This window comes from Equus quagga, chromosome 21, assembly GCF_021613505.1.
Source record: "Equus quagga isolate Etosha38 chromosome 21, UCLA_HA_Equagga_1.0, whole genome shotgun sequence".
Taxonomy (NCBI): domain Eukaryota; kingdom Metazoa; phylum Chordata; class Mammalia; order Perissodactyla; family Equidae; genus Equus; species Equus quagga.
In genome coordinates this window covers 22,847,696-22,863,221 of record NC_060287.1, presented here as the reverse complement: position 1 = coordinate 22,863,221, position 15,526 = coordinate 22,847,696, and the positions used below count along the sequence as shown (strand labels likewise).

The 15,526-nt window shown below is 42.2% G+C and overlaps 2 protein-coding genes across 5 annotated transcripts in view; one reads left to right on the top strand and one right to left on the bottom strand.

Annotated features, from left to right (window-relative positions):
• The window catches only part of GABPA (GA binding protein transcription factor subunit alpha), a 36,171-nt gene extending 35,318 nt beyond the window's left edge, over nucleotides 1-853 (bottom strand). The window contains exon 1 of one of the 2 annotated variants that reach the window (XM_046648058.1): nucleotides 762-853. The gene's annotated coding sequence lies outside the window, so the exon portion shown is untranslated. Of the gene's footprint in view, nucleotides 1-239; nucleotides 377-761 lie in introns of those variants that run through there. The other variant, XM_046648056.1, reaches the window with a different exon arrangement.
• Nucleotides 38-10,177, top strand: ATP5PF (ATP synthase peripheral stalk subunit F6). Of its 3 annotated transcripts, none has more exons than XM_046648062.1 (4): nucleotides 193-331; nucleotides 4,450-4,623; nucleotides 9,170-9,294; nucleotides 10,045-10,177. In XM_046648062.1, exons 2-4 carry the CDS (start codon nucleotides 4,463-4,465, stop codon nucleotides 10,080-10,082), a joined length of 324 nt encoding a protein of 107 aa, XP_046504018.1. In that variant the 5' UTR covers nucleotides 193-331; nucleotides 4,450-4,462; the 3' UTR covers nucleotides 10,083-10,177. The 3 variants fall into 3 exon arrangements, with proteins under 3 accessions (XP_046504016.1, XP_046504018.1, XP_046504017.1); XM_046648061.1 differs by lacking the exon at nucleotides 193-331 and adding an exon at nucleotides 838-976; XM_046648060.1 differs by lacking the exons at nucleotides 4,450-4,623; nucleotides 9,170-9,294; nucleotides 10,045-10,177 and adding an exon at nucleotides 802-933 and having other exon boundaries at nucleotides 38-331.
• The last annotated feature ends 5,349 nt before the right edge of the window (nucleotides 10,178-15,526 follow it).

Genomic DNA, 15,526 nt, shown 5'->3' with positions numbered 1-15,526 from the left:
GCGCGCCCCCCGCCGCGCGCCCCCCGCCCCTCCCCTCGGCTCCCCGCACTGCCTCCCCCGCCCCTCCCCGCCCGGCTCCCTCAAGTCTCCACGAACGGAAATGGGAGTCACAGCGCCGGGGACCAGCGGAAACAAAACACAGAAGCGGCCGCGGGGGGGCCGCTGTGGGGGAGAAGGCCCCGGAACGAAGCCGGCCCGCGCGGGCCCGCGCTCCCCTCCTCCCCCACGGCCGCACTCACCCGCTCCGGAATCGGCCCTGTCGCCCCCGCCCGCGCTCCAGAGCCGGCTGAGGAAAGCGGCGGCGCGGGCTCCACGTGCAGTGTCTCTTCCGGTAAGGCCTGTAGCTCCCGCGACTCGAAGTGTTGAGGCCCCTGGGCCCTTCCCGCGGAATCGGCGCGGAGAAACTCCAACCCCCCTCCCGCCTCCCAGGCACCCCCGGGTCCGGGACTACAACTCCCAGCAGGTTGCGCGAAACGAACGCCCGACGCAACGGGGGCTCACGAGGCACAAAGGAGCATAACGCCCCAATCCGCTTTGTTTTACACGCTGTCACTTTGCTTGCACCAACATACGCCTCAACAATCCCAAGGAACAGGACGCTAACTCCGGGCGGGGGTGAAGGGGGAGACTGAACTAGGGGTAAGGCCAGTCCTAGTGCGCATGCGTTCACAACAAGGTTTCCGGGAGGGAAAAAGACAGTAGGTCAAGTTAGGCGAAGGAAAGATGGCGGAGGCGTCGACAGGAGACCCGGAAGGACTTACCCTCCACTTCCTCCTCCTGTTTGGTTTCTGTCTCACCTAGAGCCGTCCGGTCGCAGACTGTCTCCGAGACGCTTCCTGTCCGGCGAGTGTCGACCGACTGAAACGGCGACCCATAATGCATTGCGAGGTCGGGTAGGCGGGTGGGGGCGGAGCCAGGGCCGGAAGTAGAACCGTGGCAGCGGCGGTGGCTGTGGCAGCTCGGGACTGAGTGCAAGGTGACTGGGAGAGTGACTAGACTAGCTTAGTTGGCCTTTTGGGACTCCAGTTCTGGTTTTGTTCACGGGGCCTTAGCTCAGCCCTTGAGGAGGAGAGGGCGGCCCTGTGTCCCGGGCACCTTCACGGCCTGGCCCGGGTCACTGCTGCCCTCGGCGCTTCGGCCTTGAACTTGCGTAGACTCAATATAGATAGAGCCCTGGTAATACCCGCCCTGAGGGCACGCCGAGGTGGCGCGGGAGGCGGGGGTCCGAGGGTTCGTTGGCACGCAGCCCGGCTGGAGCAGCCCAAGGTCATGCCCGCGGGGCAGGTCTGCAGCCAGGCCTGTGCAACCGGGGCGCGCGGGAGGTTGTTCTGTTTCAAGGAGAACATGCACCAGAAGATGGAAAAGCTTATCGTCATCTTAGAAGTTTGCAACCTACCTAAAAGTGTTGGTATTTCTATAACTCGGTTAGGCAGCCTCATTTTACACTCTTTCACTTCCTTGCACCATCATACATCTCAAAAACCCTGAGGAACAGGACGCCGACTGGGGGGCAGAGCAGGATAGGGGGTTGCTTGAACTGGGGGAGAGACCAGAGGGCACAAGCGGACACAGCAAAGTTTCCAGGAGGGAAAAAGCCTGGGCAGATTGTGGATTAACTTTAGGATTGTGCAGTGAACAGGCAGCGAAAGGACTGCCCTTTGGCTGGTCTGTCATCACTGCAAAGGGGAGAGCCATGCTGCCTGTCACCACAAGGCGTCTGCGCAGGCGGTACCCTCTTTTGCTGTTGTCTTCCCCTATCTTTCTTTTTATGTCACATCCGTATCATAGGCTCTGGTGGCGCACCCCACAGTGTCACTCGAATAGAGCACTTATCAGAGTTGGTATTTTACACCTATTTGTGTAATCACGTGTGTTGTGCGGACTAGTGGACAGTCCACACTCACTAGATATTTAATCAGTGGGGAAAAAAATGAAAGAATAAAGGAAAAGGAACAAGCTTTGGTAGAGATTGTGTGTTCATATTTTAGACGAGTTGAGTTTGAGGGCCCTGAAAGATTTATGAAGGGCTGAAAGCTGTTGAGTGTATAGGTTGAGAGCTCAGGAATAAGACCAAAATTAGAGATGTGATTTGGGGATCATTAATACTTAGGTGATGGAATTCCAAAAAATGAACATGGATTTTTCTCATGTCGCAGAAGGACTAACATGATTTTTGCAGTCCTTTAGACTTAGAGCAAATTAACTGTGAGAATATGAGCAATTTAATAACCTTTTTTAGACACAGTTTTATTAATTGTAAAGGAAGGATAAGAATGCTTTCTAATTCTTAACAATATTGCCATAAGGATATGAGAGAATATATATGGAAGTACTTTGCAAAATACCTACGGCTGAACAAATGTTAGGTGGTGACCTTATTGCTAAGTGTTAAGTGTGTCCTTAAGTTGCCAGAAGAGAAAAATATACATTGTGTTGCACAGCTTTAAAAATGTTTGTGTCCAGTCAAATTCTACTGTGTAACTTGGACCAGGTACTTAGCTCTAAGCCTCAGTTTCTGTATTTGTAAAATGGGAATGATAGTAGCAGTTTAAGGTCATTTGTTGTTTGCTTGGAGTCTTTTCTCAAGTATTTTTCTCTAATGGGATGTGAGTGATATTTGTTGGCTTCTTTAATTTCTTCGCATAGTTTGCTTTCATCCTGGCAGGTGAAGGGTATTTTGTTGATTGTGGGATTTCTTGTGGTAGTTTTTATGTCCTTTTCCAGGGCTTCTCCTTGGCACTATTGACATTTTGGACCAGATAACTCTTTATTGTGGTAAAGCTGTTATTATTATTGTTATTGTAATCTTAGGAGGTTTGGCAGCATCCCTGGCCTTTACCTACTAGAGACCAATAACACCCCAGTCAGGACACCCAAAAATGTCTTCAGACATTGCCAAGTATCCGCAGGGGATACCCCCACCCCGTTTGAGAACCGCTGTGCTGCTCAACTGTCTTCTAGCTTAGTGCTTCCTGTAGTAAGGGGCCATTTTTTCCCCCAACCCTTGTAGATACTTCTAAGAATACAATAAAAATGAATTACTGGAAAAATTAGATTAAGGCCAAATAATGAAGACTCACAAAATAACTGTGATTGTTTATTATTCAGATAAAAATTACTCTGTCAAATTGCTGTAATTTGACTTAATTATAATTTAATTTAATCTAAATGCTTATTCCCAATTTTTGTGTTACTGTAGACCAGTAACATAATTTGTATATTACTGCTGGTCCACAGACCACACTTTGAGCTGTAGTATTATAACTTAATAGAAGTCCAGTGTCAGTATGATGATGATTATTGTTATTGTTATTGTTAGGTAATTTGAGGGGGGTGCAGGTTGTGAGAATCGGTAAGCATGTCAGGTTTTTCACTTTATCTGTAAGGTTCAGAAATTTTACCAGGCTTTATTGAGGTGTGAATCTTATATCACCATTTCAACATCGGGTTTGTTACCTTTCTGTTTAATAGGCTCGGTGTTTCTTAATCTGAGGGAAGTTTCTTCTAATTACTTATGGCCTCCTTTTCTATTCCTTTTCTTTTGGAATTCCTGTTTGCATATATTTGTTCTAATTTGGGATGTTTTTTGCAGCCTTTCGAGACATTAAATGAGGTTTCAACTGAGATGATCCTCTACTTTATCTACGGAAATCTTTTAGTTAGAAAAATCATGTATTTTAGCTTCAGGAAGTCTAAGGACTTGGAATTTTTAATGTGTTTAAAATTCAGACTTTCATTTCCATGAATTTTATGTCACTAACTAGGTGGTACTGCTTGATTTTCCCTCTCTTGTTGGTGGCCTGCTGTGGCTGGTTGCTCTTTTTCCTTGGGGGTTCTTTTGGACCTAGATTTGGTTGTTAACGGTATTCATGAATGCCTGGAATCCTGCAGCTGTAACAGGCAGAGCAGTTTCTCCCCCTGTGGGCCTGTGAAATAGAAACCTCCATGCTATCAATCATGGCTGAGGCAACTGTCTCCAGTCTCCCTGCCCAGCTCCCTTTTGACCTTTTGAAGGGGTCAGGGAAACCTGGCACATTAATTTGGGGGCTAGTGTCGTTCTTTTCCTGCTGTGGGTGGGCAATTTTCTAACATCCTAGCTCAGCTGTTTCCTCTGGTCCAAGACTAAGTTCACGGAGAAGAAACACCCCCTCCCGGATTTTGTGCTTTCTTGCTGCGTTAACCCTAGTGGAGCTGCACAGGGGCCTGGTTCTTCCTAACTATTCCTAGATCCCAGGGCCTTTTGGTTAAGAAGCAAAAAACTTGCAGTGGGGAGTGGAGACAGGAAGGGAGCTATGGTCAGGTGACTGTTCTTAGCATTCACTGAGCTCTGGTATGATTTAAGTTCTGTAGCAATTAGTAGAATTAGATTCCCACTATGTGATATATTTAGAGAGATGTTACAATTATGTGTATGTTAAAGTATGTTAACATCCTGCCGCTTGTTTTCAGTACCAGAATCACCATGATTCTTCGGAGGCTTTTCAGGTTGTCCTCTGTTGTTCAGTCTGCAATCTCAGTCCATTTGAGGAGGAACATTGGTGTTACAGCAGTGGCGTTTAAGGAACTCGATCCTATACAGAAACTCTTCGTGGACAAGATTAGAGAATACAGAACTAAGAGACAGTAAGTGAATAGATAATGAAACATGGTGTAAATACAAATATTTAAAGTATGTAAGTTTTGAAATGGTAATAAAAAAAGTACTTGGTATTTGAAGGTGTCTAAGACCGTCACTGAGCTAATCCTTGACATTGAGGTTCATCAGGTGCTCCAAAAGAAGATAAGGATCTTGATTTTTTTTTTTTTAAGTCCCAAATTTTATCTTCCTTATATGGGTTCCAAGGGAGAATCCCATTAAATCTATTGTCATTTTTGGGGCCGGCCTGATGGCGCAGCGGTTAAGTTCGCACGTTCCGCTTTGGGAGCCCGGGGTTCGCCGTTCGGATCCCGGGTGCGGACATGGCAGCGCTTGGCACGCCATGCTGTGGTAGGCGTCCCACGTATAAAGTGGAGGAGGATGGGCATGGATGTTCGCTCAGGGCCGGTCTTCCTCAGCAAAAAGAGGAAGATTGGCAGCAGTTAGCTCAGGGCTAATCTTCCTCAAAAAAATAAATAAGTAAATAAATCTATTGTCATTTTAGATATATCCTTATTATAATGTCATTTATTATAAACCAGTGTCAATTCATAGAAGTACATAGGACCTTGGAAATCATTTAGGAACTATATTTGAGAAAACTAACTCTCTTAGACATTGATTAGCCTAGGATCATAAAACTATTTGGGAGAAAAACATATAATCAAAATATTCTAACTCTCTATTTAGTACCCTTTCTGTGACATCATGATTTGGGGAAATGTATAAACAAAGCATTTGTTTCTTTAATGCTGTATCCGTAGGTATATATTTCTGAGAATATCAAAGGAGGAAAGACTCTGAAATGGCATAAAGCAAGTCCAGGAAAACATGATTATAGAATCACAGAGTTTTGGACCTTAGCCATCATCAAGTTGAACCTTCAAATCTTTGGGAAAGTGGTGTACATCAATTCCTAGTTCCATTTTCTTTTATTTAGTTGTCTACTATGTGCAAAGCACTGGGCTATTAACAGTGGGCCACAAAGGAAACAACCACACTGCATTTCCACAATACTCTTAAAATCTGATAGGGGTAGAAAGCTTGTAAACAAGTAAATATGATGTAAGGTAAAATGAGTTAGATGCTAATAAGCTAGTGACCGATTCAGTGTTTGAGGAGTTCATAGGAAGCAATGCTCCTTTGTAGCTGGAGGCATTTTGGAAGGTGGCTTGGAAGAGTGAATGTTTTGTCTTGGCTTTGAAGGCATTGTTTGAGGTCATTCATCCCACTTGAGGATCTCATGGACAGCTATGGATCATAGTCCCAGTTTTTTTAAAAAGTGAAGAATTTACTCACAAGATTTTGCTTATAGCTTGGTTCTCAAACCCACAGAAGGCCATCAGTAGACACCCACACCCAGGGGTCTACCCCAGGTTATGACCAATGGGTGTGAAGGTTGGACAGATAAGTGGGGTTGGAAGGAGGATGTGTTTTAGGAGGAAAGAATGGTGTGAGCTAGGGCATGAAAACTAGAAAGCACAAAGTATCTTTGGGAAATTGTGTCATGCTGTTTCCCAGGACTTTAGGGTGTATGAGGAGGGTAGGGAGCAGTAAGGATAGAATGGGACTAGAATGAGGGATTATGGAAGGCCTTGATTACAGACTGGGCACTTAAGATATGATGATAGGCATTTGTGATAAAGGTTTTTGAGCAGGATGGTGGGGTGGAACAAGATTACTCTGTATTGGGAGGGCAATTTTAATCACAGTGTGTTGGAAAAATTGGAATGAGAAGAGAGGGAACACAGACATGTTAGGAAAATATAATAATCAAGCATTGATTCATGAGAACCTTGTGTTTAGATCAGTGGGAATATTAAAGTGACAGAGTCAAGACATTGAGAGACTAAGAACTGGTCTTTATTACCTGGTAGAGAGGCAGAGGAGAGGGAACAGTTAAAGAACACTGAGACTTTTGAGACTGGGCAACTAACAAAAAAGGTTTTGTCATCACCAAAACTAAGGAGGGAGAGAGTGAAGGGATTGAAATGAAGACGTTGTTATGAAACTCTCACAGCAACCTTATAGATGTTATCTCTGGTTTATATATGAGAAAACCAAGGCTAAAAGGTTAGAATTTGCCTAAAATCACACTATGCAGTAAGCAGATGTACAGAACTGGTTGAGGATTTTGAGTGTCTTCTATCTGGAGGTGTTGTGGCATCATCGTGTTTCACTTTAACTGTCCTTAAAAACCTGTGCAATGGGGCCGGCCCGGTGGCGCAGCGGTTAAGTTCGCACATTCCACTTCTCTGCAGCCCGGGGTTCACCTGTTTGGATCCTGGGTGCGAACATGGCACCTCTTGGCAAACGCCATGCTGTAGTAGGCATCCCACGTATAAAGTAGAGGAAGATGGGCATGAATGTTAGCTCAGGGCCAGTCTTCCTCAGCAAAAAGAGGAGGGTTGGCAGTAGTTAGCTCAGGGATAATCTTCCTCAAAAAAAAAAAAAAACCTGTGCAATGCAAAGTCAATCCTTAGGTGTACCCTGAATCTTAGGAGTCTGTGGTTCATTCATTTGTGCGAACAGCGTAAAGTGTTCTGAGTATGCACTCGGGACTGGAATCCAGCTCTGCCACTTACTAGCGTTAGCTTTATGACCTTGGGCAGGTTAACTCTTTACCTCAGTTTCCTTATGTAAAATGGGGTGATAACATGAGTACCTGTTTCATAGGATGTTATAAGATTAAGTGATTCAAGAAATTAGCATGCCTAGATTATTTTAAGTGAAATAAACAACTGTCCCTTGAGTGTCTACTGTGTTCTGGTCACCATGCTAGAGCCTGGGGATATAGTAATAAACGAGATGGGCTGGGAGACTTATATTCAGTTGAGAAGGTAGATGATTTCTGACTCTGTTTGATCGTAAGAGTACATATTAAAGTTGTAACAGCCATAATCTGTCAGTAACCAGCATATTGTTAAGACTGGCTAGATCTCCTCAAAGCGGTTTCTAAAGCTTGTAGATCCCAGAGCTGGAAGACTGTCATTAAAGTATCTGGTTGAAGGCTCTGTCTAGAACTGTACTGTATATTTTAGTAGCTATTATCCACTCATGACTATTCAAATTCTAATTAATTACAATTAAGTATAAATAAAAATTTAGTTCCTTTGTCACCTTAGCCACATTTCTAGTGCATAATGGGCAGATATGGCTAGTGGCTACTATACCAGACAGCACAGATATAGAGCATTTCTGTCATCACAGAAAGTTCTACCGCACATGCTGATCTAGAATAAAATTGGGTCCATGACAAGAAACATCATAAGCAAGTTCTTAAGTTAGAGCTTCTCTATATTCTTTGTGGAAATTCTTCAGTGTAAGTAAGACCCTATGCTTTTATCATAGGCGTATGTGAAAATATTATTACCCTTGATGGAATTTTCACTTGTAAATTTTTTGTTTATTGTTCATTGGTAGGCAGCCAGTAACATGACAAACACAGAAGAATTTGTGCAAAGAATTAATTAGATCTAATTGTCCCCATTGCTGGTCCATGATGCTATGTTTATCCTCCCAAAACACAATTCTGATTTTGTCATTTTATGGCTCAGTAACTAAAATACGAGCTCCTGGGCTTAACATTCCAGGCCTCCTCTGATCTGGGTCCTGCTGGTCTTCCATCTAGACTTTTTAGTATTCCCCACATAGAGCCAGCCGATGCTTTTCCACCTCCACATCTCTGCTTTTTCGGTCTTAGAATGTCTGAAAATCTGACCCAAAGGCAAGATTTGTCACAAGTGCCACCTTTTTAAAATAAATTTTTCCTAATTAGCTCAGCCAAAGTGCTCTCTCAGTTTGAGTAGCTTTTTAAACATCTTTGAAGTTTATCACATAACTCTTACAGCATAAATATTTATAAACATGTTATTTTTTTCTTCAAAATGGCAAAACCTCTGAGGATAGGAAATAATTTGTTTCTTTGTTAGGTCCCTATTATCGAAACTTAAAGTCACTGAGCTCTTTTAAACACCATTTGGTGGTGGCTGATTTAAATCAGACAATAGTAGACAACACTTACTGAGTGCTCACTGTGTGCCAGGCATCATGCTAAGTGGTACATGTGCATTGTCTCTATAATTCTCTTAACACCGCCGTTAGGTAGGACCTTCAGTTTTAGACGTGGAAACTAGAGTTTAGAGGGGTTCATGCCTTGCTCTGCTTTATGCGGTTGCTGAATTGTAGAGCTAAGGTTCAAACAGGAGCAGGCATCGACTCCAGAGCCTACAGATTTAGCCATTATAATTTGTTGCAACTTAGACCCTGAGAGATTCTGACTGAATAAGTATCCTTAATACTAACAAACCTTGAACATTAAAGGTTTGTTTGAAGTTGCCTCATTTATGTGAAACCTCATCATATTAAAATAGTTCGAATTGAAATTCAAGTGGAAATACTCATTTTCTTTCAGAAGTCTATTTTTCCTACGTGAATACCTTTAAAAGCTATTGAAGATTGATAGTGAAAAGTAATTTTGTTTTTGTAAACTAGCGCATGAAATGAGTTTTTACTTGCTCATTTATACAACAGGACATCAGGAGGACCTGTTGATATTGGTCCAGAGTATCAGCAAGATCTGGAGAGGGAGCTTTTTAAGCTTAAGCAAATGTACGGTAAAGCAGACATGAACACGTTCCCTAACTTCAAATTTGAAGGTAAGTCCCTTTTAATTATGGATTCATTCTTGTGGGAAATCATTTTAAGTGACGAATATTTATACTTAACTTGGATTGTTTAGAGGATTAAATGACAATTACATGTGAATTTTTTAGGACAGTGATGTGTGATGGGAAGCTGTGGGATCAGTGTTTGCCCTTGGTATAGGAGCTCACATAACATAGAGGTGAAATGGTAGGGGTCTGAAATCAAACTCCCTGATCTTTTTTGGGGGAGGTGAGGAAGATTGGCCCTGAGCTAACATTTGTGGCAGTCTTCCTCCATTTTGTATGTGGGTCACCACCACAGCATGGCTTGATGAGTGGATCTGAACCCGCAAACCCCTGGCTGCTGAAGCGGAGTGCACTGAACTTAACCACTATGCAACCAGGCTGGCCCCTCAAACTCCCTGATTTTGAATCCTGACAATATCACTTACAAGCTGTGTGATCTTGAGTAGTTAACTGGTGCCTGTTTCCCACCTGATGTTTAGGGAGAATTATCTTATCTTCCTCATATGGTTGTTACCGTTGAATGACTATATATGTAAGGTCAATTAATAGAAAGCCTGGCTCACAGTAAGTGCTGAGTAAATCTTTAGCAATTGTTAAATTTCCACGTAGATGTTTAAAAATAGTAGATATTCACTAAAAAGAAAAATCAGAAGATTGATGAGTTAAATAATGAAACCTGGATAATGCATTTTATTGCAGTATGGCTAAGCTTGAACCTTTTTTTCCTCTTCTTAGATCCCAAATTTGAAGTCTTCGACAAACCCCAGTCCTGAAGAAATAATGTAAAATTTCTCTGGTAATTTGTCCTAGAGTAGTTGTACTGCTGACTGGAAGTATCAGAATAAACATAAATTTCACAACTGTCAAATGTTGTTTTAATTCTGATTCCAAATAAGTTATTTGGTGATGTTGAGTGTATGCTTGAGTGTATTGAATTCTGTGGGTTAGCATTTTAGTTTTTGTTTTTTGGTGAGGAAGATTGGCCCTGAGCTAACATCTGTACCACCAAAGTGGAGCATACAAACCTAACTGCTATGCCAGTGGGCCAACCCCAGGTTAGCCCTGTTTTTAAATCCTCCCATTTGGTTATAACTGAGTGGGTGGAGGCCTTGGACAAATTGGGTACAACTTAGCCCTAACCTGCCAGGCTCCTCTCAGTGTGCGGGGATATCCTTTTAGTTATGGAAACTTACTGCCTGAGGGGAGCCATCCTGACCTAGGAAATGTTTGCTGAGGAGGGATGTTACACGCACTCCCAGAATTTGAAGAAATGGTTTATAAATTCTTTATCATAGCTTTTTCAGGAAACTCAAGCGTAATTTTGAATATGTACAGAAACATTGTGTTTTAACTTCCGTCTCCTCAAAAGGTAAATGCTTTTACCCCAGTAACCCAGGTCCCTCCTCCTCCTTGCAGTTTATGATGAGGGTCTGTTACACAGCTGTGCAGATAGAGGAGAGTTCTGTACAGGAACTTCCTTTAAAAGAGTCAGCTGTACAGTGGTGTTTTCCCCCAGTGTTGGAAGATCCAGCAGATAAGTGGCATAGCAGGCACATCAAAATTTCAGTAACTGTAGATGGCTTTCAAGGCAATTATTTCTTTAAAAAAGAAAAACAGCTGTGCCTTTTTGTATCTGACAATCTCTGACTTGTCTCAGTAAATATGGGTCTTAAACCTTTAAAGATTTTCTTTAAAAATGTGAACTCAAAAAACACCGACTTTATGGGTTTAGCTCACTTCGAAAGAGGAGTAGATTTTCACTACGGCATGCATCCTAGCTGAAGTCAAACCTTCCGAGGAAGACCTTTTTCACAAGATCCACAACTATTTCCTAATGGTACAAGTGTGATTAAACTAGTAAGATGTGTAGAGACGGACTTGAGGAGGGAAAAGTAGGAGGAGGAAACAGCCCAATTCTCTTCAAAAGAAGCCACGTGGAACTACTTTATTTAAGTAATTGTAGGCGTTGCAACAGTTGGATTTAATTACGGCACTGCTTAAAGGTAATGGAAGAAGTCTGGCGCTCAGGTCCTTTCTCTGACCTCCCCTCAAACAGCTGTACTCCACCCACCTGTGGCAGGCGGCAGCGAGACTGCCCTGCCCCGCCAGGGAGGGAAGGGACTGACGCTTTCAGTGCATGCTTCATCTTCCTTTCTCTTTCCCTCCCTCCTCCACTCAGAGTTCAGTTCAATTTTACCTTTCATAATCTCACACCTATTTTCTCATCTCGATTTTTTTTATCTGTCTCCAAACTGTTTGGAGTTTGCTTGAATATTCCAGTCTCTATGTAGACAAAAGGATTCCATTTGTGACTGACTGCAAGAGTACTGCATTAATTACCCTACTCCCGTGCCCTACATCATGGGGCTATGCATTTATAGCTAAATTTTGGCCAGGAAAGTGCTCTCTTCTTTCCAGCTGAACGCTGCAGTGAATCCTTGAGTCGTGGATATTAACTAAGGCTTCACCTTCCTCTTTCTGATGAGACCACGCCAACTCTGCAAACTCCAGCCTGTATCTGTCACCTCATCCTACCAGTGCACTGCTCTCCTGCACTGGCCATTTGGGCCACCTTATATGTTTATTACAAATGACCTCAACCTTCTAGGCTTTTTGCTGTTTAAAATGGCGTTTTTCTCCCTTGCTTGGTGTTGTGGGCTGAATTGTGTTCCCCTAATATTCATACTTCAACACCCTAACCCCCAGAACCTCACAATGTGATGGTATTTGGTTATAGAACCTTTAAAGGGGGTTAAGTTAAAATGAGGCCGTTAAGGTGGGCCAGAACCCAGTCTGACTGGTGTCCTTATGAAAGAAGAAATTGGAGTTCAGGAAAGGTACAGAGAAGTGGAAAGTTACTTTAAGGGACTGTTACTTATCTAGTGCTACCTTTGATAATAATAACCAAAGAGGGCTTCTGTTCTAGGCAATTTTTACTTATTTAAATCCATTTAGTGTAGGATTTTTTGTTCGTTTTTGGCTACTACTATCTCTCTGCCCTTGGTGTAGCAGGCCTATAAGTGTGGCTCTCTCTGGTTAGGTGCTGTATGTATGAGTCTTGGGGACAGGGGGTGGTTGTGAGCTGGGAGGTCTCCCCATTGTACACATTACCTTAAATGGGAGGTCCATTCTAACTCCATCTCTTCCACACTCCCCTCAGCTCCCACCTCAGTGGTACAGTCCACAGTCTCAGGTTTTAGATGTTTGCTCTCGGAAGACACTGGCCAGAAGGCTCAAGGCCAACTATTTTCAACGACGCCTACTTGACCACACGGGGCTCACACATCCTTGCCCTAAGAAATGGGAAAATAGGTGCTTCACCATTCCCCTGCTGTCTTCCTTGATGTCTTTTTCCAGCTCTCTTTCACCATGCTCAGATAGTTTCTTGGCAAATGCCTTCAATTTTTGCAAGTGATTCTCTAAAATTCTCTTGGCTTGAGGATGAGTTGGGGAATAGAACTCGTCACAGCTTTGACAAACTAATTCTCTTTCACACAGTTTGGACAATTCATTCTCTCTCTCCATTCCTCCCCACCCCCAATCTGTCCATACACACTTCTGTTTATATGGACTTTGTGTGGTAGGGTAGAGGGGAGAGGACTGGGGTAACAGTTTCAGGGTAGAACCACCGTCTCTTCATGAACATTGAGGGGGGTATTTGAACCCAAATTATTTATGGTTTTCTTTAGAAAGCAGAGTACTTGTGTTCAGTCATCAGCCAACAAAGAGTCCTAGTCAACATTCTATTACTTGAATATATCGTATCTTTGTGTATAAAACTTTTTCTCATTCTCTTTACTAAATGGTATCCTAAAACTTAGAAAAATAAAGTTTCTTGACCTATAGCAACTTCAATATAATTCACAACAGTTAAATATTTGGAAGGAAAGTGACTTTGAGAATGAAAAGTTAAATGGCAGGGGCAACTTTAGGAATCCAACTTAGAAACTTAGATCTAAGAAAATCTCAATTTTTACACCATCTTGAGGAAACACTTATAAGTAGCACATTCAGTGTTGAGAACATCATAAAATGGAGCTTTAAAACAGTCTGCTCTCAATCTTAGGGACATTAAATAGGTCCTTTATTGACACAACCATTCACTTGTTTTGAGAGCATTTTCCTAGTAGAGTATAAAGACATTTTATACTCTAACATGTCTTAACTAGTACCTTTTTTTCAAGCTTGGTCAAATAAAAATATGGCATGTATTTAAAAGTAATAAACAAGATTAAATAGAAAATATCAACAGATAAAAGTTTACAGTTTACCTTGAAATTCCTGACCAGTTATTGCTACTAAAAGTGTCACAAACTGTTGTAGAACAAGAAACAAAGGATAGAAAATTAAATTTTAAAACTTGAAAGCTGGAAAAATATTTTGAGATCTTTTTAAGAACTATGTGGAAATGGACACCTAATAACTAAAAGGAATAGATAGGATAAGAGAAAAATAATTTCTATCTAGCCTTAATTGATGGAGCAATCATTTGTGTAACTTTGCATAATAAATGAACTAGATTGTGATAACATTGCAGAATACAATATTTTATTAATATTGTCGATGAAAATAACCCATAACCAATCTATAAATGAAAATTTGGGAGAGTTTATTCTGAGCTAAAATCTGAGGACCATGGCCCGGGGGCTTTCTTCCAGAAGGAAGAAAGGGCACCAAAGAAGTGAGGTATACAGAGTGGTTATATACCCCCAAACAGGGTGTTTCACATAGCATTGAAATGTCCCTCCCATAATAGTCACAAGATTGCCCTGTTGGCACAGCACTGGATGGACACAGCAGGTGGTGGGTCTGCTATCTCTGAGGGCGTAGCAGGAGGCAAGTCTATTGCCTCGAGCTGGGTGGCCACAGGTGAGCGCAGCAATCAGTTCCTAGCCTAAGGAAAGATGCTTAATCCTTAAGGAGATGCCAACATAGGGAGGGGGAGGGAACTTGCACCTTTATCTCGAGGGCCTTTGTTCTTGCCATAGGGAATGTCTAAAGCAGATATACAATGCATGCTCAACCGTCTCCGTCAGGCCCTTTTGGAAAGACAAGGTCAAGCCGAGTTTGGTTTATACCAAATGGCTTCCTCATATATTCCAATATATCCTATTACTTGCCATTTTTATTTGTCAATATTTTTAGCTAAATCTATGGAGAAATCTTATCAATAAATATTCTTTAAATTGTCCTTTCACAAGTGCTCTTTTGATTTTTAAAAATTCATTCAGCATTTATCAGATACCAACTACACATTAGATACTGTTAAATGCTTTGGGGCTTATAAAGATGTATAAAACATGGTTCTTTTCTCAAAGCGCTTCCAGATTGGTAGTGACACCAGATATGTACATACAAAACTGTATGATAGAATAAAAACCAAGTGCCATAAGAAGATAAAGTGCTATGGAAATTCAGAGAAGAAAGAAACTTCTTCCAGCAGGAGGAATAGAGGAAAGCTTCATAGAGATGGTGGGCTTTGAGCTGCCCCTTAAAGAGTGAATAGAATTTACATATCTTGTGATTAGGAGAATCAGCATTCCAGTGGAGGGAGCATTATAAGTAAATGTATAGACAAAAAATGAGTTGTTGAGATAAAATGAGCTTAGTTCAGTTTGATGGATGCATAAGGCAACCAACGAGGAATAGTGGAGCATGTGGCTGAACGGGTAGGTGCTGACAATATGACAAGATGTGTATGGGTTGTGGGGAGGCCTTGAATTCCAGGCTAAGGAGTTTAGACCTCTGTAATAGACTATGTAAAGGAAAAGAGTGAAAGGTTTTTTAGCAAGGGGAAGGGAGAAAATGGAGAAGGGAGTTGACATTATTCAAGAGGGTAATCTGGCAGTAACTCACTGCTACGGTTGGGGAAAGGACAGTCCAGAGGGCAAAGGGGCCTTTAGCACAGGAGAGATTGAAATTGAGAGAGGAAGGGCCCAGAAGACAAAGGTGTGATAGTAACAAAAACCTAAGATAAAAGGATTAAGGTAGTGACAATCATCAAATGTGCCAATGAAAGATGGAGTCAATGAATAAATGGGAGGTTAAAGATGCGGAGATTTAGAGGTAGAACGAGTGGTAATGGTAGGGATAGAATTTAAATGTATTCATCATGGTTAGCTTTAATCTTTTGAAAAATAAGATTAGAGATTTGGGCATCTGTGGAGGGGAAAGTGGATGAGAATGGGATGGGCCACCATGGTGTTTAAACTGGTTA